We start from the raw sequence: 20,899 nt of genomic DNA, 5'->3' as shown, positions 1-20,899 counted from the left end.
GATATGTGCAATAAAGGGCAATCCTTCCTTTCAACAGGTACATCAGCACGTTAGTGGGACGAAAGCGCTATTTGGGCAAGATTAAATGTGGAAGCCAATCAGAGCGGGCGAAGGCAGAACGACAAGCTGTGAATTCTATTTGCCAGGTGATTAGTTTCCAATAGTTTGTATGGTGCAGTTAAGATTCTGACTATGCTGACAAACATGTGTGACTATGATTCTACACACAGTAGTATCTGTATTTCAAGTTACAAGCTCTTGGTAACTATCTCCTGATGAGGTGGCTTACTTCTGCATAATCAAACTTTTCTAAGCATATAAGAAAACAAATTTTCTTGATTTAGATAACTAATCTACTTATAACTGCGTTCTACAGGGCTCAGCAGCAGACTTAATCAAAATTGCAATGATAAAGCTTTTTGCCACAGTTTCTGTCACAGAGGAGGGGAAGAGTAGCTCAGGTGTGCATACAAATGACGAATCAGGGTCATTGCTAGCAGGAAAATTCCGCTTGCTGTTACAGGTTTGTATATGCTTTAACTCTAGTGGAGGATTCATATGTGATTGACTCTACTGAAGGGTTTGATCTTAAAACATTATCATGAGATTGACATGTTGCCCCTCAGATACATGATGAGCTTGTTCTGGAGGTTGATAAAACAGTGGTGAAAGAAGTGGCTCAAAGGCTGATGCATTGTATGGAAACTGCTGCATCTCTTCGAGGTACTATTTTGCTTGCTTTTTCAGCCAATGAAATAACCTGGATACCAATTTTTTGTAGCCCTGCTGCTGACGTTTGAAAAGGGCTCAATAGTGAAGAGTTTTCTGAAACTGTGGAATCACACTTCTCAGTAAATTGTAGCTTTGTTAGAATGATGTGAATATGCAGCTAGCTGACATTTGAGGGATCTTGGAGGAAGGGATGGAAAGGAAGAGTATGGTACAATGAGGGAGAATAGCTATCTCTAAGTGTTCCATTAGTTCTTCCATCCATGTGGTGCCATCTTGGGTGTGCTAAGATCGGCCCTGTAGATGAATGGTCTCTCTGCTTTCTCGACTGACTTCTGGAAAACATAATGACTAGCAGCACTCTAGGGAGATTGCTATGAGGGCTGGGATGGTGCAAGTCCAGATGTGGTCCAAAAGATCCCCATACTAGTTGAGGAATGGATGGTGGATGCCTGGATATTTAGGACAATGTGGACCCCATTTTGGGTAGCTTTTGGCCTGGTTTGGATGGATTTATATGTCTGGTTCTTGGGTAGGATTGGACTTGGTTTATGGTTAGATGATTAAAATCTATTGTCTTATTTGCAATAAAGATATTTTAAGAACATCCATCTTTACTAGCTGGAAAAGATTAATGAGAACTCTTTTTGCGGGTCTATCTTTTGAACTAGCGTGAGCTCTTTGTCCTCTCAATATGGCCTCACTGGCGTCTAAGCTAGAAACTGCCCAAGGCAACACTTGTTTGGGAACTTCACCATTTGGGTGAATGATCCGCATTTGTCTTTGAAAACATGGTGGAATCTCCCTCTTATCTAATGATAGACTAGGCATCTATGTACACAACACTTCTATATCTCCATCTTTGTTTGGCACAATTTGCAAATGCAACCCTCTTGTGCAATCATCTTCTATCTCAACCTATTGGTGGTGTGTTGATGTGTGGAGCAGCCCAGTAGCACTCATACTGTATGAGAAAGATGGATGTCCATGTAGGTGGAGCACACAACCAAACGATTTGAAGACATGTACAAGAAAAGTTCTTGGGTCATCTAATTTATTTAGTGTGATTTAACTCTAGTGGTGGGTACTCATGTCTATCGTTGAATGGGGGAGTGTATCAATCTCCATCTTGTGGAAATGCATACTAGAGCTCCGTCTCCATTGCGTGCCATCTTTTTGGCAGATGCCAATGACAACTTGGGGCATCTTTTGGTTGGGACTCTAGAGCTCGGAAATTCACAATAGAGCCCACAATAGAGCCCTAGTCAGGATCATTGCAACCTCTAACTTTGCTCTAACATCTCATAAGGCACAAATGCCTTGCATTTGATTATCTTAGATATATATCATCATGACAAGAGGTTGCTGCATTGGTTGCCACTGATTGTTGAAATCATGATTGACCCTAGTTTGTTGCTGCGATGGCTCACAATGCTAGTGAAGTAGGGTGGGTCCCTAGGTTGCCGCCCATACATTAGAGCCATAGTGTGGTGTGCATCGCTTGGAATTATATGAATGCACACAATCTCCCCAAAGTGCCCAACTGTACAAGCCCTCACGTCGATCTAGACTTTGCTCATTCTCTCATGGAGAATTGTGGCCCTTTAGAGGTGACCTCGAGGTATACAAACAATTTAGCATGCCGAAACAGCTTGCTGTTAAGGCACGAACTAAAGCTTTGATCTAGTCACCCATCCTGTGGAGGTGTTTAACACCATCACATTGGTTTTATTCAGTAATGTTCATTGTGAGGTCTCTATCCCCAAAATGAATCCAATGCACCCAAATAGCAATGGAACCCCTCTACAAAGCTCTAAATCCCTTGCAAAATGCCCTATTGAACACGTGAAGAAGCAGCGGTGTGGTAATATCTCGTGCATAAGGAAAATGCTCTACCAACAAGCCCTCATGGTCTTGTGACCTCCCATATGCTTCTTCTGAATAACATCCATAACGATTTGCACTCTAGAGAAATCTCTCCATCTCTCTCTCTCTTTTTGTAAAGGGTAATTGTATTAATTACCAGAACATAATCTCAAAAGTACAGCATGACCATGAATACAAAGATACAAGATGACCAAAGTACAAAGGCATTAGAAAGGCCATAGACGAGTTGAGGAAATTGTTGTGTGCCAAAGAAGCAAATCTTATCGAGGGAGAATATCCACCAACTCAATAATGTCAAGTTGCCAATGAAGGCGGCCTCTCAAGAGGGCTATATGACTACGCATCCCGAAGAAGAATCAAAATTGAATGCATTCCCCATTGTCCATATGTGTCAACAACCCCAAAAGCGTTAAAAGTGAAAGAGCACTCTCATATATGGCTGCACAGGATCCATGAACATGGGATGCCCAAAGACACAGTCCTTTGGAAGCATTGATAGACCCACCACTTGCAACCAAATGTGTGACAGGAGCGACCGAACTTTTCTTGCCATTGCACAGGAAAGAAATTAATGGTGAGGGGTTTCCACACGTCTCACAAAAGAAACAATGGCTATTGGAAATTTGACATTTAGAAAATGTAGAGGCAAGAGAAAGAGCACCAATCTATGTTTGCTAGTTGAAGTCCTTGTATTTGAAAGGCATTTTGTTGAGTCAAATTGTCATTATCATAGATTTCACCAAGTGCACCTTTATGGAGACCAGTGTGGTTGCCCTTTTGGGAAGCCAGTCCTTATCGTGTATACGCAAGTGGTATATTTGATTCATTGAAGCACAGCCCAGATATAGCCACTCATTGATTATCCAGTCTTGTTAAGGGGGGGAGTCTTGGTTCCAAGGGGGAAAGGATTGCATGGCATGCAAGAGGGTTGAAATGGAGTCCCATAAATGACTATAGGCTCTAGGAATGTGAAAGTAGCATTGTACTGATTGGAAAGACACGATAGTTGCACTTGTGGGTAGAAGCGCATCACAAACAATGGCTAGTGCAAGTTGTGCCATTCAATTTAACATTGGCCTCTGTTCCTGTTTGCCTTCCCATGCGAGGAGTTTGAAACAGCCAACATTTCAGCTTTGAAGGGGTTTGTCAGCTCCCGATGTAGAGGTGGGTCCCAAGAGGATTTAGCAAGGATTGATTTTCAAGAGTGGACTAAGTGATTCAAAAGCATGGAGGATTTAAGATGAAGAGGCTGTTCAACATTAACCACATGCCACCACGAAGTAGATATACCGGTGTTTCCATGTTGAATACCTTGAGCCTCAATGAAAACCTTTGCAATCAAAGGCCAGGGCTGCTGGCCCTCACACAAAGCTCAGAATAGTGACCAACAAAGACCAACGAGGAGTACAAACATGGTGCCAAGAGACCCAAGAGATGCCCATTTTTATAGAATTCTTCTTCCAAAGCAAGAACCAAAGGAGTTGAGTGATGTTCCATAGATAAAGCTTTGACAAGGGGAGCAAGGGCATGCAATATGAAACCATTTGTACCCGGTGAATCCATGAGAAGAGAATCATTGGTTGCAGCGGGTAGCATGATGTATTCCATATTGGTTAGCGATCATTTGCACATTACATATCAACAGATTAAGAGAGGCTGCCCTATGAGATGTATAATCTAATGAAAGCTAATGCAGTAACTGTTGCATAGCCTTGTAGAACTCGGACTTCCAAAACCTCAGACAAGAAGGAGATCCGATCCAGATTGCTCCAAGTTTCCAAGTGTTGTGCTGAATGAAAGGTATGACCATGGTCAAGGGGGAATAACCAGGACCATAGATCTTGTTTCAACACGACTGATGCAAAAGCATTCTAATCTTAGCATTTAGGCCCATCCATTAATCCCTGTTTGGAAGTTGGATGCGATGGGTTGATAAAATTCCCCATGATAAGACCAGATCTTCCAAGAGAAAGGCATGCTCGCTTTGTTGCCATCACTCAAGACAAATAGAAACATCATTGGGAGCATATAGGTCCACTAGCCATAGCGCTTCCCCATCATAGGTAATCTCAACAACTAAAAATCTGCCCAATACATATGGCTTAATCAAAAGTGGCTGAAATTTCTTGGAGACAATTAGCAACACACTCAATGGGTCCTTGCAAGAACACTAGCATAGAAAAGCTTGAAGCCATGATAGTGTAGCATTCGCCCCACTCCTTTGTGACTCTTATGCTTCATTACAATCCCAACCATGAGAATGCAAAATTTGCCACATATCATGTTATTTGTTGCAAGAACAAATATCTTGTACATTCCATGCAGCTAGCTTCATGAATGATAGAAAAGAAATCAAGGTTGAGGTTGTAACTACCTTTGTGCAGCTTTATTGGCCAGGATTGCAAGAACATATTCATCCAAAAAGTCTGCCAATATAGCACAAGCATTCGTCACATGATTGTGCACTTTAGAAGTTGAGGGTCAATCCACATCAACCATACTATGATGCGGGTATCTGTGGTCCCATGGAGTAATTACTTTATCATGTTTATCGAAGGCCAAGCGTTTAGGGGGTTATGTGATGACTCTTGTCGAGACCTTAGATCATATGTAGTCTTAGTGGTCAAAGGTGCCATGCTAGTACTGTGGGATGAGGGCTTTATCCTTATAATGTGCATAGGTGCGCAAGGTAGTTTCTGTGTCATCCTATCAAAAGTGGGTGAAGCAATGGAAGCATAGAAGTCTACTGTAACAAATTGCAAAAGACAAAAGAGAAAACAAAAGAACACTGCAAAAGGAGAACTCAAACATATGCTTCGGAAATGGAATCCATATATCAAACACAAAACAATGGTGTAGAATAGTGAGCCATTGGTTGTGTAGGCACTGGCAATGGCTCCCCCTCTCCCACAGAACCTGCATTGGAAACTTGCAAGTGAATGATGATAATCGAGACCAAGGAGAAGGGAGCTGAATGTAGGCATAAAATAGTGCCAACAAAATAAAGGGTCGACTTGCATAAATATGCAGTCGGCCAGCAATAAATGGCTCAAATAATAAGATTGGGTTGGTGATTATGATTCACGTCACTCTACTAGTGGCAATTGTTTCTTTCTTGGCTCGTCTTGCATATCTTGGCTATTGTCATATCGTCATGTGAAGCTGAATACAAGGCAGCTTTCGCTACCACAATTGAATGTGTATGGATTAGACGCTTGCTTGCTGATTTGGATGTATTTGTTACGGAGCCTACTTCTTTGTTCACTGACAGTCAGAGTGCCATTGCAGTGGCACGGAACCCAATGTTTCATGCACGCACGAAACACATTGAGATACATTATCACTTTTTCAGAGAGAGGCTACATGCAGGTGATATCAGCCTTGTCTATTGTCCTACCACCAGTAATGTGGCAGACATCTTCACCAAAGCTATTCCGCGTGACAAATTTGAAGCATTTCGCCATGCTTTAAATTTGATCTCCTTTGGTGGTAGATGATCCTTGTACTCTTGATCACTCTTCACTCTAGGGGGGTTTGTTGGATATTTCACTCACGCCTCACTTACACCTACGCTCACATCGGAGTGCCGGTGATCAATAGGATATTGGGGCACTTTTTACTCTCGGTAGGAGAGGTCTTTTACCCCAGACTTATGGTATTATTTCGTATGTGCTTATGACACACACTTACGGGCACTTACCGTGTTCGGGTGTGAATACCCCCCTACAACCCTAAGGTTTAAGGGTTGTACCATGTACTTTCAGTTCACACTCTTTTCAGTCTATTGCATTGGGTGTCGTGCTTCACTCTCACACTGTCTACTGTTTTCTGTGCTGAGCTTCGATCCTACCTCCACTCTCACAGTCCCTCTTGCCCCCTCACCCTGTTCTGGAGTCTTCAGTCTGTTGTTCACTGCCTGCTTGGCTTGGAGCTTGCAATCTTGGTTCAGCTGCCACCTTCAGACCTGTTGTGATCTGTAGAGGACCTGTATTCAGGACTGTACCAGCAGAAAGCATAACAGAGGATTTGGACAAGCCTTGTGAACTTCCTTTCTTATGAGCGTCAAAGTAGACATTGACGCAAAAATGACCAAGGTGTCAAATGGCATTGATGTGGGTTTTCTGAACCAGCATATAATGTGTGGGGATGATAAAGATTTAGCAGAATTGGATGGTGACTTGTTGGCTAAGGTTTTGGGTAGTTGATGGATGGGGATGAGATGGGAAAACGTCGTAAGATGTTGGTTGATGAATCGGTTTTATGTGCTCCGAATTTTCCTCAGCAAGATGTTCATACTTCTTGCTCACAGACTGATGGGTCTCTTTAGTTTATGCTTGCCACTGCCAACAATCTTATGCTAGATTATGTTCATGCCAAGGAGGGTAAAGGAGCTCCTTACCGGAAGGGGACCAAGTGGTTGCTGTCATGGGAATTGACCTGGTTTTACAGCAGATTGTTGCTTTCCATGAGAGGGCAGCCATCTTTTACTTTACGGGAAGGACTCCATTGATTACTAGGATTCATGCTTGGTTGCAGTCCATGCTTGTTACTGTTGATGTGTGTCAAGATGATGTTTTAGGGCAATTGCAAGCCCCTCTCATTGAAGAGATTTATGATGGACCGAGAGGGTTTTTTGAGGTTCTTTTTCATTCCTCAGATGTGTATACTCACATTATGCAACGTGTTTCTTTGTTCATGGACGGTCAGCTAATACATATGGTCCCATGGAGGCTTATGGTTGAGTTTTAGGAGGTACTTAGGCAGGCATGCCCAAATCGGGTGTAGGTGGTTGATTTTCTTGCACATCTTTGGCGACTTCTTTCTTTGGTTTCGAGAACCCTTGGTGAGGTGCCGGTGGAGCCCAGATTGGCCTCCCGCAATAGGAACATGGTGTGTATGCTTTGGGACACAGGGAAACCTCGCCTAACCAAAATTCGTTTTGAGGTCCTTGGGTTGTATACGTTAGTTTTTGAGCTTAAATGGGGCACATTTGTCGGACACTGTTTTAGATGTGTCCAATTGGGGTGATTTTATTTCAGAATGTGATAGAAGCCTTGAGGTATTGCAGCGTTCTTTGGATTCTAACATGGATATGCAAGAGCATGATCCCTAGTAGATAGTTCAGTAACAAGATGTTGATCTTGTGTCTCTTGTCCTACATGGACATGATGATGGAAAGAAGGATGTCTCCCAAGTTGGTATTGAGTGTGCATCACTTTTCGGTTAGTTAGAATTTGCCTCCTTAGGATGATTCTTGGGTCATTGTGGTTAAACATAATGCTAGACAAGAATCTCGTTGAACTCCTAGTCACCCATCTCCACATCTTATTTCTTAGACATTTTAGCGCATAGTTAACGGGTAAACCTCAATTTTTACGTGTTCCTGCAGTTGGTATGGGTGATAAACGGGATTTTGATTTTGCTTTGTGCTTTGATGCATGTCGGAGGCTTGTGCCTCCTCGGGATGCTTTCTATTCTTAGCAATAGCAATTCCCTTCTCATGCATCGATTGCTAGTTTGTTGAGGGCGGATCTTATAGATGTCATCTGTACTGAGATAGAGAGATTTCAGGTAGCTAAAGCTACTGATACTAAAGGGAAAGGAAAGTGGTGGTTCAGTAGTTTTCTCTCGTGTGTGGTTTATCACGAGACTTGCTTTATGGAATGTTAAAGGCATATCTTCGGGCGGTAAACAGTATCGGCTGTGGAAAGTCGTGTTAGTTGGTAATTGGGATGTTTTTTGTGCCATGGAGCACAAACAACATGCTTTGGTAGGATCTTCTTATGTATATAAGGATTATACTGTTTTTTTTAGTAGTCGGGTTCCACATAAATCTGGAGTTATGTTGGTCTTTTATTCTTCTTTGCACCCATCCTTAGTTTCTCAAGACCCTTGCAGCAGATTTCTGATGTTGGAAATCATATATGAGGGAGAGGTTTTGTGGTTGGTGGGCATGTATGCTCCTTCTACTACTCGGGAATGCCGTCAGCTTTGGGATGACTTGCATTGCCTTCCCATGGCTCCTCAAGGTTTTGTTATGGGTGATTTTAATGCATGTGTATTTGTGGATTAGACGACTTCACGGCACTCGGTCATGGATGGTCTTGAGTGGCAGGCTTGGATGCTCTGGCAGTTGTCTTTGAAACAGGACATGTGGTCTTGGATGCATCCTTTATAGTTTGGATAAACTTAATTTTCTTCAGCATCCAAACACCTGGGCCAAACTTTTGCTCGTCGATACATTTGCGATTTTTGTGAGAGGGTGAGAGGATCGAAGCTCAGCTAAGAGTGCAATAGATAGTGTGGAGAGTAAAGCATGACACCCAATGCTGTAGATTGAAAGAGTCTATGCTGAAAGTACAAAGTACAACCCTTAAACCTTAGGGTTGTAGGGGGTGTTCACACCCGAACACGATATGTGCGCGTAAAGTGTGTGACATAAGCACATACAAAAGAAGATAATAAGTCTGGGGGAAAAAACCTCTGGTATCGAGAGTAAAAAGTTTCCTAGTGTCCTACGGATCACCGACACTCCTCTGTGAGCATAGACGTGAGGAAAACCCAACAAACCCCCCTAGGGTGAAGAGTGATCAAAAGTACAAGGATCATCCGCCACCAAAGGAGATCAAATTTAAAGCATTGCGAAATGCTTCAAATTTGTCACAAGGAAGAGCTTTGGTGAAGATGTTTGCCACATTACTGGTGGTAGGACAATAGACAAGGATGATATCACTTGCATTTAGCCTCTCTTTGACAAAGTGATAATGCATCTCAATGTGTTTCGTGCATGCATGAAACACTGGGTTTCGTGCTACTGCAGTGGCACTTTGGCTGTCAGTGAACAAAGGAGTAGGCTCCGTAACAGATACATCCAGATTAGCTAGCAAACATCTAATCCATATGCATTCAACTGTGGTAGTGAAAACTGCCTTGTATTCAGCTTCGCATGACGATGTGGCAACAGTGGATTGTTTCTTGCTAAGCCAAGATATGCAAGATGAGGCAAGAAAGAAACAATTGCTACTAGTGGAGTGATGAGAATCGTTATTACTAGCCCCATTAGAATCACTGTAAGCATGTAAGTGTAGTGGTCCCCCCTTGGCATAAAGCGATCCAAGAGATCGAGTACCTTGCAAGTAACAAAAGACATGTTGAATAGCGTGGCTGATGCATATATCTGCTGAAGGTTGAAACTGCAAAATATATGTCCGGCTTAGTGTTGCATAGGTAAATAAGGCATCCAACTACTGGAGCATATATGTGTATATGAAACAAATCATTGTCAACATGTAATGACAACTTTAGTCCAGGTTTCATTGGTATACAGACTGGCTTGGAATCTTGGAAGCCAAACTTCTACCAATGTATCTTGACTGTCATAAACCAATAGCTCTAGTATCATGAATGAACTGAATGCCCAAGTACTAGTGAGAGCAAAGGCTACAAACTAAAGTGCCAGTCAAGACCAAAGTCATGTGTTCTTTGTCTCTCACCATGCATCTGTCAATATCAAAGGTGACGTGCAATCCACAATGTGCCAAAGAAGAAATAGAGAGCAAATTCTTCTTTATACTTGGCACAAATAAACATCCTGTAGGCGGAGAATAGAGCCATCAATGGCTGTGAGCATAATCTCCCTAATATCTCTAATAGGGTATGATGCATTGTTGGCACACTATACAGACTTGCCAACTGGAGTTGCACCAATAGAAGCAAATAAATCTCTGTGAGATGTGATGTGTCTAGAAGCACCATTGTCAAAAAACCAAGTGTTTGTATCCTCTATAGAGCTAAATGCTATATCAACCCAAGAAGAGTCATAACTGCATGTGTAAAAGCAATAGTCCCTGTTTGCAACAAAGGGCGTTGACTCAATAGCAGTGGAATGAGCATCAGAAACAAACATCCTTGCCTTCTTTTTCTTCTCCTTGGTGATGCGCTTTCTACTCTCAATGATGTAGTGGCTTGGCTTCTTGCAATAATGGCATTTTCCCTTCTTGGCTTGCATTCCCCCTTGTTATTTATTACACTGTGAAGTGCCTGAAGTCCTACAGCTCTGTGGAGGATTCTTTACTTGGTTGACTTTGCCCTTTTGTCTGGCCATAAAAGCTTGGTCAAAGGCTAACACATTCACACCATTATTTCTTCTTGTTTGCTCCTCCTCTAGAAGCAAATTGACTAACTGAAGAAAGGAAATAGGCTGTGGGGCAGTCCTCATTGTGAGGTTTAGGGCCGTATGAAAAGCCAAGTATGAAGGAGGTAATGAGTTCAATGTAGTAAATATCAGCTGTGCATTTGAATAGTACTCATCGACATTCATAAGTTTCTCACACAAGTCCTGAATTTTATTCAAGTGATCCTGCATAGAATCACCCTGATCCATCTTCAATGTCTCAAGCTCTTTCTTTAAGAAAGAGATGTGCGTCTCATTCTTACTAGCAAACATCTGCTCCAAGGTTAGCCAAGCTTCTTGTGAAGAAGCTGCAGACCGAATGTGAGGAATGATGGACCGCTGAATTGCCAATGCAATTAGTGACAAAGCTTGTGCATCCTGTGTATCCCATGCTTTTTGACTTGTTGATCTTTAGGGAAGTGACTGAAGTGGAGCAGGCAAAGCAAGCTGAGGTGCTCGTTATCCATGTCCTCCTGGAGGAGTAGCAAGAGCCACAACTTTGGGCCTAACTTCTTCTCCACTAACGTAGTCCCAAAGATTTTTCGCAACAAGCACATTCTTCATGATGAAGGACCAAAGTGAGTAGTTGTTACCATCCAATCTGTCCTCCTTGGATACGTAGGTAAATACATCTCCTCCCTGATTTGCCATGATTATCAATACCAAGAGAAGGCAAAAGAGCAATGTCCAAGTTGGTAGTGTCGTCAAAGGTGGGCATGGCACTGCCTAGCTGCAAGTGTCGTTAGAGGTGGGCGTGGCGCTGACCAGGGGCGGCATAGCCAACGCAGGTAGGGAGGCGAGGGCAGAGGTAGGCGTGGCTGAAAGGTGGTGTTGCTGTGGTGGACCTCATGCCACAGGTGATGGACCTATTGGGCAGTGGTGACTGCTTCTTGGCTGGCGGTTCAGGTATCTTTAGATTGGAGCAGAGCTTATCTGTGTGAGAACTCCCAGAGGTTGAGTAGAGCTGAGCCTTGCTTTGATACCAAATGTGAGAGGGTGAGAGGATTGAAGCTCAGCTGAGAGTGCAGTAGACAGTGTGGAGAGTGAAGCACGAGACCCAATGCAATAGACCAAAAGAGTATATGTTGAAAGTACAAAGTACAACCCTTAAACCTTAGGGTTGTAGGGGGTGTTCACACCTGAATACGATAAGTGCCGGTAAGTGTGTGATATAAGCACATACGAAAGAAGACTAAGTCTTGGGGGAAAAACCTCTCATATCGAGAGTAAAAGTGCCCCAGTGTCCTACTGATCACCTACACTGCTCTGTGAGCGTAGGTGTGGGTGAAACCCAACAATTTGGTTAGTAATCAGGTTAAGCATGAATGGGTTGATTTGATGGAGGTTGATATCTCAAAGGATGAAGTGGAGGATGTATTGTTCCATTTACCAGGAAGAAAAAGCCATGGTTGGGATGGGCTTTCTAATGAGTTGTTTTCAACTCATGTTGAGCAGCTTAAGGACCCATTAACTCACTTGTGTCAGCAAGTGTGGAATTCTGGTAGGATGCCTTTAATCTCGAAGATTGTTGTCATTTGATTATTGCCTAAGGTTCCCTCTCCGACCTTGAAACAATGGAGACCCATTTTTGTTATGGGTTCTTTGTATAAAATCTTCTCTAAAATTATTGCCAATAGATTGCCAAAAAAAAAAAAAGTATTCTCGCACTTGGTTCATCTACGTCAATATGGTTTCATTAAGGGTCGAAATATAATGCATAACATTTTGAATGTCCAATTGGGGATTGATTATGCCAAAGTCTTACGCCAGCTGGTTGTTATGCTTCAGCTTGATCTTGAAAAGGCATTTGATCATGTTAGCTGGTCTTTCTCACGAGAGCAAATGTCCACCGTGGAATTTGGTCGTCGCATGAATTCTGTTGTTGATACCATTAGTCAGGGTGTTGTTGCTCGTATTGCACTTAATGGAGGGATCACAAATGAAATTGCCTTGTCTTGGTCTCTTCGGCAAGGCTGTCCTCTCAACCCTTTGCTATTTGCTTTGGTCACTCACCCAATGCTCTCATTGTTGGATAAGTTGGCTGATCGAGGTGAGATTGTTGGTTTTTCTCTTCCTAGTGGTGCCCAACTTTTGGGTCAATCTTTGGCTTACAATTCCTTTATGTTTCTTAAGGTCGATCGCACTAATGTTAACCGGGCAATGGTTGCATGGAATCTCTTTGATTTAGCATTGGGACTTCATATTAATGCTTAGAAATCTACACTACTTTCTTGCACGAAGAATGATTTGCAAGCTTTGGGTCGGCATGGAGTTGTGTTTTCGAAAGGAGATATTACTCGACACTTGGGTTATCCTATTGGTGTGGATGTAGCTCCCCGTTTCTTACTTAATTCGATGTCATCCCGTATTCATGATCGGTTTTATGTATTGGAAATCTGTAGGCTAGTCTCTTCATGTGAGACTTAAAGTTTCTCAATGCATCATGATCAGTATGATCTCGTTTTGTCTGCCATTACTTCCTTGGACTAGGAAGTCTCTTTTGGAATTGGTTTAGCCTATCTGATTCATGTTATGGAAAAAGAAAGGGAATCATTTGGGCTAGGTGTGGGTTTTGTGGCAGCATGTGACTACTCCTAAAAGTATGGTGAGAGGAGCTTTATTGGATGTTAATTTGCATATGGTTGCTTTGAGACTAGCACTTTTGCAGGCACTATGTGTAGAGAGTCATCCTTGGTTAGATATTGCAAAATTTTTCATAGAAAAGACTGGCATTTGTCATGGTAGCACGGTTATTTAAGTTTCTTGGTGGCATGTGCTTAATTCCACAAGGCCTATTAAGGTCTCCCAGTCTTTTCTCCTTTCTCATTTGATTGCATCTTGGCAGGAGATGTTACGTTTTGCAGTTTGGCACCCTCTTGATCTTCGTAAGGAGGAGAATTCGTTGCAAGGAGAAGTGCCGGTTACCTCCAGGTTGTTGGATTGACTTGATAAAGATTTACAGAGAGACAAGTTTAATTGGATGTCTCGTTTGGGGTTGCAGACGGTCCTTGATGGTGTCGTTCCTAAGCAAGCTCGTCATGATTCCTTTAGGTGTATTCGTCAACACTTTTGGGTGCCTCGAGGATATCACAACATTTGGTCGTCCATACAAGATAGGCTTTTGAGGTTCTCTCCTTTGCTTGCGTTATAGTCATTGTCTCCTTGGCGTGATTGGATGTTTGTGATTCCTGATGATTTCGAGAAAAGATTAACTAACCAGATATATCATCAGATGGTGGAGGCCAAGAGATGGGTCACGGGTAAGGCTAACAAAATATGGCATATTTGGGATAGCAAAAAGAAGTGGTAGGAAAGATTCATCGACCTTTGGAAGTCTAAGGTTCCGTGTCAGGGTAAAGTGTTCATGTGGAGGTTGCTTATTGGGGGTCTTCCAATTAGGAATATGTTACGTGTCCGCAAGATCTTTGTTGGTTGTTGTGTATTCTGCACTACATGTGACAAGACAGTGCTTCTTCGCTTTGTCTCTTGCCTTGTTGCTAGACAGATTTGGAGTTTTGTTTCCCGTGTGTGGTCCTTGGTGACTCAGCACCGGATATCAGCTCATTTGTGGATTATGGGAAAGATGACCTCTATGTCCTCTTTGCATTCAGATTATTCTTGCCTCTTCCATTTCCTTAGATGGACAGCCTTGTGGCATATTTGGCATACTCGGAATGCCTTCATTTTTGATTCAGTATTGGGCATCCATGGTCATGTGTCCCGTGTTTGTGGTTTAGTGTTATGGCAGATCTCCTCTATGGTGTTAGTTGATTTGGTTCTTTCTGACATTGCTGCTCCTTGGTTGGATATTGTTCGCTCCACACCAGTTGTCCTTTCTGTGTGACATTTTTGTATTAGAGTCTTGGTAGAATTTCATTTGTGTTTGTGTTTTTTTCTTTGTTGATTTGATGGTTTGATGGAGAGAGAGAGAGAGAGAGAGAGAGAGAGAGAGAGAGAGAGAGAGAGAGAGAGAGAGAGGGAGGGAGGGAGGGAGGGAGGGAGGGAGGGAGGGAGGGAGAGAGAGAGAGAGAGAGAGAGAGAGAGAGAGAGAGAAACGCTGACCTGAGAGAGGGATGGCGGCCGGCTTGACGTCGACCTGACGGACTCGCAAGCCCCCGGGCGCACGAAGAACTGCTCTGTCTGCACGAGGACTTGCTGCGTCTGCACGTTTCCCTGGGTCGGTGCGCTGGAGAGAGTGAGAGATCCGTCTGGCGTCCCGTCCTTCCTAGACATAACCAAGCAGGCCTTTTCCTTGTAGTGTCCCATAACATACACAACCGGTTGCGATTCATAGCCCTTAGACTTGGAGGGACCAGAACAGTGCCCACAGTGGCCATAGCGTCCTTCAACAGTGGCCAATAGACAATCGGATAATTTTCCACTTCAACCTACACAGGGCATTCACGTTGCAGTAGACGCTGAAAATCTGCCATTGGGCGCCATGGTACAACATGGACCAACCCGCGATCAAAAAACAAAGGCAGTTTAGACAGGAGAGCAGCACGGTGCGTCTTAGATTTCAACAGCACCTCAAAAAAACCTCGGGGCCCAACAAAAATCTCTTCAACAGCAGACTGTGCAGCCACTGGCGAATACGGGAAAGCAGTGGGAATCTAACAGTGAAGAAGAGTATCACAGCGCGATCATAAAACACCAAAAAGAAGCACAAGACAATTTTCGGGTCCGCAGTGGCTTCCAGAACATCGTCAGGTGCAGAGTCAAAAAAGACTTCCTGATTATGTTGAACATAATCGCCAAGCAGAGTGTTGGCAAATTCCAGCAAATGCTCCCAGTCAACATCCTGAGAGTCCACAGAATCCGAAGCAACCTGAGCATAGGAACGATCCTGATGATCCATTGTCTCTTTCGAAGTATGCTTGGTGCGTTTACCTACAGGCTGGATGTCAGTACGAGGGGGCATCTCTTCTGCAGGCTGCCACCGTTTGATCTATAAAATCCAGATCCAGGCTAGCCATATTGTATCACTGCGTATATCGGACAGAGGCCGAGTGAAGATCTCACGGGAGGCAGAGACGCGCAGGCCGGTCTCCCTCTCTCCCTCTCTCTTTCTCTCTCTCTGTGTACAGGCACAGATCAGCTCTCTGATCTGTGCAGGGTTGTAGTCGCGTGCTGCCAGGTGATGGCTCTCTTACTCTAACTCGGCACAACAAACTTCAGAGGGCAGACACCCACGGACAGCAGCAGCAAGCAGTGCTCTCAGCACTGTGTCGTCTCCTTCCAAGGCTCACGGAAGGACAGAGCGCAGTCCTCTCTGCGCTGTATGTGAAAGGCGCCTCACAGGCCTGCAAGTATACAGTGCGCCATGGACAGCATCACGTTTCAGGCAGTCGTTAGGCGGGTGGGTCTTCAGCCGCGCAGGCAGTCGTCAGGCAGTCGTGAGGTGCGCATACAGGCGTCAGGCGTCAGGCGGCAGTCAGGAGTCAGGCGTCAGGCGGCAGTCAGGCGTCAAGGGGCGTCAGGTGTCAGGGAGTCGTCAGGTGGCAGGCATCAGGTGAGAATCGTCAGGCAGCAGTCTTCAGATTGCTCTGGCATGCATCCATTACACTTTCGTTTGAAATGGGGCAATTTTGCAGGACATTGCTTTTCCTGTGGACAATTGGGGCATTTTATAGCCGAATGCCCGGAGCAGCAACACACAGTCTACTCAGGTATTCCCACTTCTTTTTGTGTGCCAATCATTTGAAGAGTGTTCGAGCATGCTTGTATATACATATGCCAAGTGCCATCTCTCGCTGAAAACGTGCTCATGTGTCTTTGCACTCATCATGATACCGGCCGTTTTGTGGGGCATTACTATGAGAGAGGACGGTAGGAACGAAGCTCAGCACAGAAAACAATAGACAATAGAGAGTGAAGCACGACACCCAATGCAATAGATTGAAGGAGTGTAAACTAAAACTATAAGGTACAACCCTGAAACCCTAGGGTTGTAGGGGGGTGTTCACACCCGAACACGGTAAGTGCCCGTAAGTGTGTGTCATAAGCACATACGAAATAATACCCTAAGTTTGGGGGAAAAAACCTCTCCTACCAAGAGTAAAATGTGCCCTAGTGTCCTACTGATCACCGACACTCTGATGTGAGCGTAGGCGTAAGTGAGGCGTGAGTGAGATACCCAACAAAACCCCCTAGAGTGAAGAGTGATCAAGAGTACAAGGATCATCCGCCACCAAAGAAGATCAAATTTAAAGCATGGCGAAATGCTTTAAATTTTTCACCAGGAAGAGCTTTGGTGAAGATATCTCAATGTGTTTCGTGTGTGCATGAAACACTGGGTTCCGTGCCATTGCAATGGCACTCTGACTGTCAGTGAACAAAGGAGTAGGCTCCGTAACAGATACATCCAGATCAGCAAGTAAGCATCTAATCCATACGCATTCAACTGTGGTAGTGAAAGCTGCCTTGTATTTAGCTTCACATGACAATGTGGGAACAGTGGACTGTTTCTTACTAAGCCAAGATATGCAAGACGAGCCAAGAAAGAAACAATTGCCACTAGTGGAGTGACATGAATCATAATCACCAGCCCAATCAGAGTCATTGTAAGCATGTAAGTGCAGTGGTCCCCCCTTGGCATAAAGCAATCCAAGAGATCTAGTACCCTGCAAGTAACGGAAGACACGCTTAATAGCTTGCGAATGTGACATGCGTGGCTGATGCATAGATTTGCTCAAGGCTAAAACTGCAAACTGTATATCTAGCCCAGTATTAAATAAGTAAATAAAACATCCAACTGCTGAAGCATATGTGTGTATATCAAACAAATCACTGTCATCATGTAATGACAGTTTAAGTCCAAGTTCCATTGGTGTACAAACTGGCTTGCAATCTTGTAAGCCAAACTTCTCAAGAAGTTTACCAATGTATCTTGACTGTGATAACCCAAAACCTCTAGCATCATGTATAAACTGAATGCCCAAGTAATAATGCAAAGATTCCAAGTCTGACATGTCAAAAGTTTGCTGCAAATTTTGTTTAAATGCTGAAATCTGATCAGCATGTGTCCTTGTAAGCAAGAGATTGTCAATATACAGACAAATGATCAGCATGGATCCGCTATCTTTACATACGTAAAGGGTAGACTCAGATGAGCTGTTTATGAACCCTTGGCTAAGCAAGAAAGCATCGATCTTTGCATAGCAAGCTCTAGGAGCTTGTTTCAAACCATACAAAGCTTTTTTCAGCTTGCAGACCAAGTGTTCCAAGACCTCAACTGCAAAACCAGTGAGCTGCTGTACATATATTTCCTCATGAAATTCCCCACATAAAAATGCCTTTCTTCTGTGCATAGCCTTTCGCTACAAGCCTTGCCTTATATTTGTCAATGGACCCATCTGCATTCCGTTTCAGCTTGTAGACCCATTTTGTTCCAATGGCTTTCTTCCCAAATGGCAAAGACACCAAATCCCATGTTTGATTCTTAGTGATAGAATCCAATTCAGCTTTCATTGCTGCCATCCAATGCACACTCTCTTGTGCATCTTCAAAACATTCAGGCTCTTCTTCATCAAGTGTGCTTGTTGCCATAACAAACTCCATGGTATCTGCAGTATCATGCATACGAGCTTGCCTTCTAGTACGACCAGCCATGGGTGCATCCAGATGACTATCTTTCATAGTCTGTAAATACCATCTAGGCATTTGTCTTGCCTTGTGACTGTGTATAAGCTCTTGCTGAATTTCAATTTCAGCACTTTGCTAAATAGTCAGTTCAGCCTATGACTGATTTTCTGTATTTTCCAAAGGGGTAGCTGTCTGAACATTGAGTTCACTTGCTGAAACTCTAGCTGAATCACCAAATGTAATGAGCAGCAGCCCTTTAAATACATCACGGGCAGCCTGATATGTGTCTAAACCAGCCAAGGACAATTCTCAATTTTCATCAAATAGTACATCCCTATTGACAAAAACCTTTTTTGAAACAGGATCATAGAGTCTGTAGCCTTTGCTCTCATTGCTATACCCCATAAAAATGCATTTAACAGCCTTGTTATCCAACTTTTTCCTGAGTACCTTTGGAATATGTGCATATGCAAGGAACCCAAAGGTGCGAAAGTGTCTAACAGAAGGTTTTCGGTTGTTCCAAGCCGCAAAAGGTGTAATTTGCTTATGCTTTGGTGGGGCATCTGTTCAAAAACCAAAGTCATGTGTTCTTTGTCTCTCACCATGCATCGGTCATCATTAAATGTGACATGCAATCCTTAACGTGCCAAAGAAGAGATAGAAAGCAAATTCTTCTTTATGCCTGGCATAAATAAAGCATCCTGTAGGCGGAGAATAGACCCATCAATGGATGTGAGCACAATCTCCCCAATACCTCTAATAGGGTATGATGCATTAATGGCACACTGTACAGACTTGCCAATTGGAGCTGCATAAATAGATGCAAATAAATCTCTGAGATGTAATATGCCTAGAAGCACCACTGTAAAAAAACCAAGTGCCTGCATCCTCAGTAGAGTTGAATGCTCGATCTGCCCAAGAGGTGTCATAACTATATGTGTAAAAACAATAGTCCTTGTCTGCAACAAAGGACGCGGACTCAGTAGTAGTGGAAGGAGCATCAGAAACAGACATTCTTGACTCCTTTTTTTTCTCTTTGGCAATGCGCGTTCTGCACTTAGTGATGTAGTGGCATGGCTTCTTACAATAATGGCATTTGCCCTTTTTAGATTGCGTACCCCCTTGTTTTTTGTTTGCCTGTGGTGTGCCAGCTGTCCCAGAACTTTGTGGAGCATTCTTCACTTCTCTGCCTTTGCCCTTTTGTCTAGCCATAAAAGCCTGCTCAGAGGCTATGGCATCCACACTACTATTTCTTCTTTTTTGCTCCTCCGCTAGAAGCAAACTCACTAGTTGAAGAAAAGTGATTGGCTGTGCGGCAATCCTCATGGTGAGGTTTAAGGGCGTATGAAAAGCCAAGTACGAAGGAGGTAATGAGCTCAAAGTGGTAGATATCATCTCTGCATCCGAATAGTACTCATCAACATTCATGAGTTGCTGCCGCAAGTCCTGAATTTTGTTCAAGTGATCGTGAATAGAATCACCTTCATCCATTTTCAATGTCTCTAGCTCTTTCTTTAAGAAGAAGATGCAAGTCTCATTCTTGCCTGCAAACATCTGCTCCAAAGCTAGCCAAGCTTCTCATGAAGAAGCTGCTGAATGAATATGGGGGATGATTGACCGCTGAACTGCCAATGCAATCAGCGACAAAGCTTGTGCATCCCGTGTATCCCATTTTTAAGCTGTTGTTCTTTGGGGAAGTGGCTAAAGTGGAGCAGGTTGAGGTGCCCGTGGTGCACATCCTCCTGGAGGAGGAGTAGCTGGAGCCAGAACTCCAGGTCAAACTTCTTCTCCATTGACATAATCCCAAAGATTTTTAGCCACACGTACATTCTTCATCATGGACCAAAGTGAATAGTTATTTCCATCCAATTTGTCCTCCTTGGATACATAGGTGAAAACATCTCCTCCTTGATTTGCCATGATTTTAAATTACCAAAAAATGCAGAAGAGGAATGTTGAAGCAGAACTTCACTGGAAATCTGACAATTTCGAGAAATTGCAAGAAATACCTTTCTGCAATTCGTGTACAAAGGTGCACTCTGTCAAAACTGTCTGTTATGCAGGCAGTCCAACGTGCAATCAATGTTTAGCAACACTATACCAACAAAATCCCCAAAATTTCCTTGCCTCGGGTTTGTCAAAACAGTCTGTCAGTGACTGTAATTGTAGTGCGTATGCCAATGTTTCTAGAAAACATAAAAGCCCCGAAATTTTTTATGAATGTGTCCAAAAATTTGCATCGACCGTGTCCTTGACACGTATTTTGAATTTTGTGCCTGTGCCGTGGGAACCCTTGCTTCCAGAAATTTGTGCTGGAATTAGAAAAAAAAAAAACGTTTACCACAGAAATCACGTGTGGCTTGCGGGTTCAGATATACTGCTCTTTTGGAGGTCGTCGGCGAGGCCTAGGGGGTCGAGGAACTTGCCACCCGAGTAGCCCTGCAGGCCCTTCGCGTTGACAAAGTTCTCGGCGGTCCGGGGCATGGGTGTCGCGCACTCCACGGCCTGCGCGTTCAGGCGGCGCTT

The 20,899-nt window shown here is 43.5% G+C and overlaps 1 protein-coding gene across 4 annotated transcripts in view; it reads left to right on the top strand.

Annotated features, from left to right (window-relative positions):
* LOC148022071 (MUS308 and mammalian DNA polymerase-like protein) overlaps positions 1-20,899 on the top strand; it is a 161,640-nt gene that overhangs the window by 95,151 nt on the left and 45,590 nt on the right. For 3 of the 4 annotated variants that reach the window (XM_087697682.1, XM_087697683.1, XM_087697684.1), the window contains 3 exons: positions 38-146; positions 377-523; positions 627-723. In XM_087697682.1, coding sequence (XP_087553808.1) covers positions 38-146; positions 377-523; positions 627-723 — 353 coding nt within the window. Of the gene's footprint in view, positions 1-37; positions 147-376; positions 524-626; positions 724-20,899 lie in introns of those variants that run through there. The other variant, XR_015694453.1, reaches the window with a different exon arrangement.

Source organism: Lygodium microphyllum, chromosome 17 (genome assembly GCF_053477565.2).
Source record: "Lygodium microphyllum isolate KBCC chromosome 17, Lygodium_microphyllum_v1.1.10, whole genome shotgun sequence".
In the NCBI taxonomy this organism is placed as follows: domain Eukaryota; kingdom Viridiplantae; phylum Streptophyta; class Polypodiopsida; order Schizaeales; family Lygodiaceae; genus Lygodium; species Lygodium microphyllum.
Note: the sequence above shows the minus strand (reverse complement) of the source record. Positions and strands in the feature narration are given on the sequence as shown.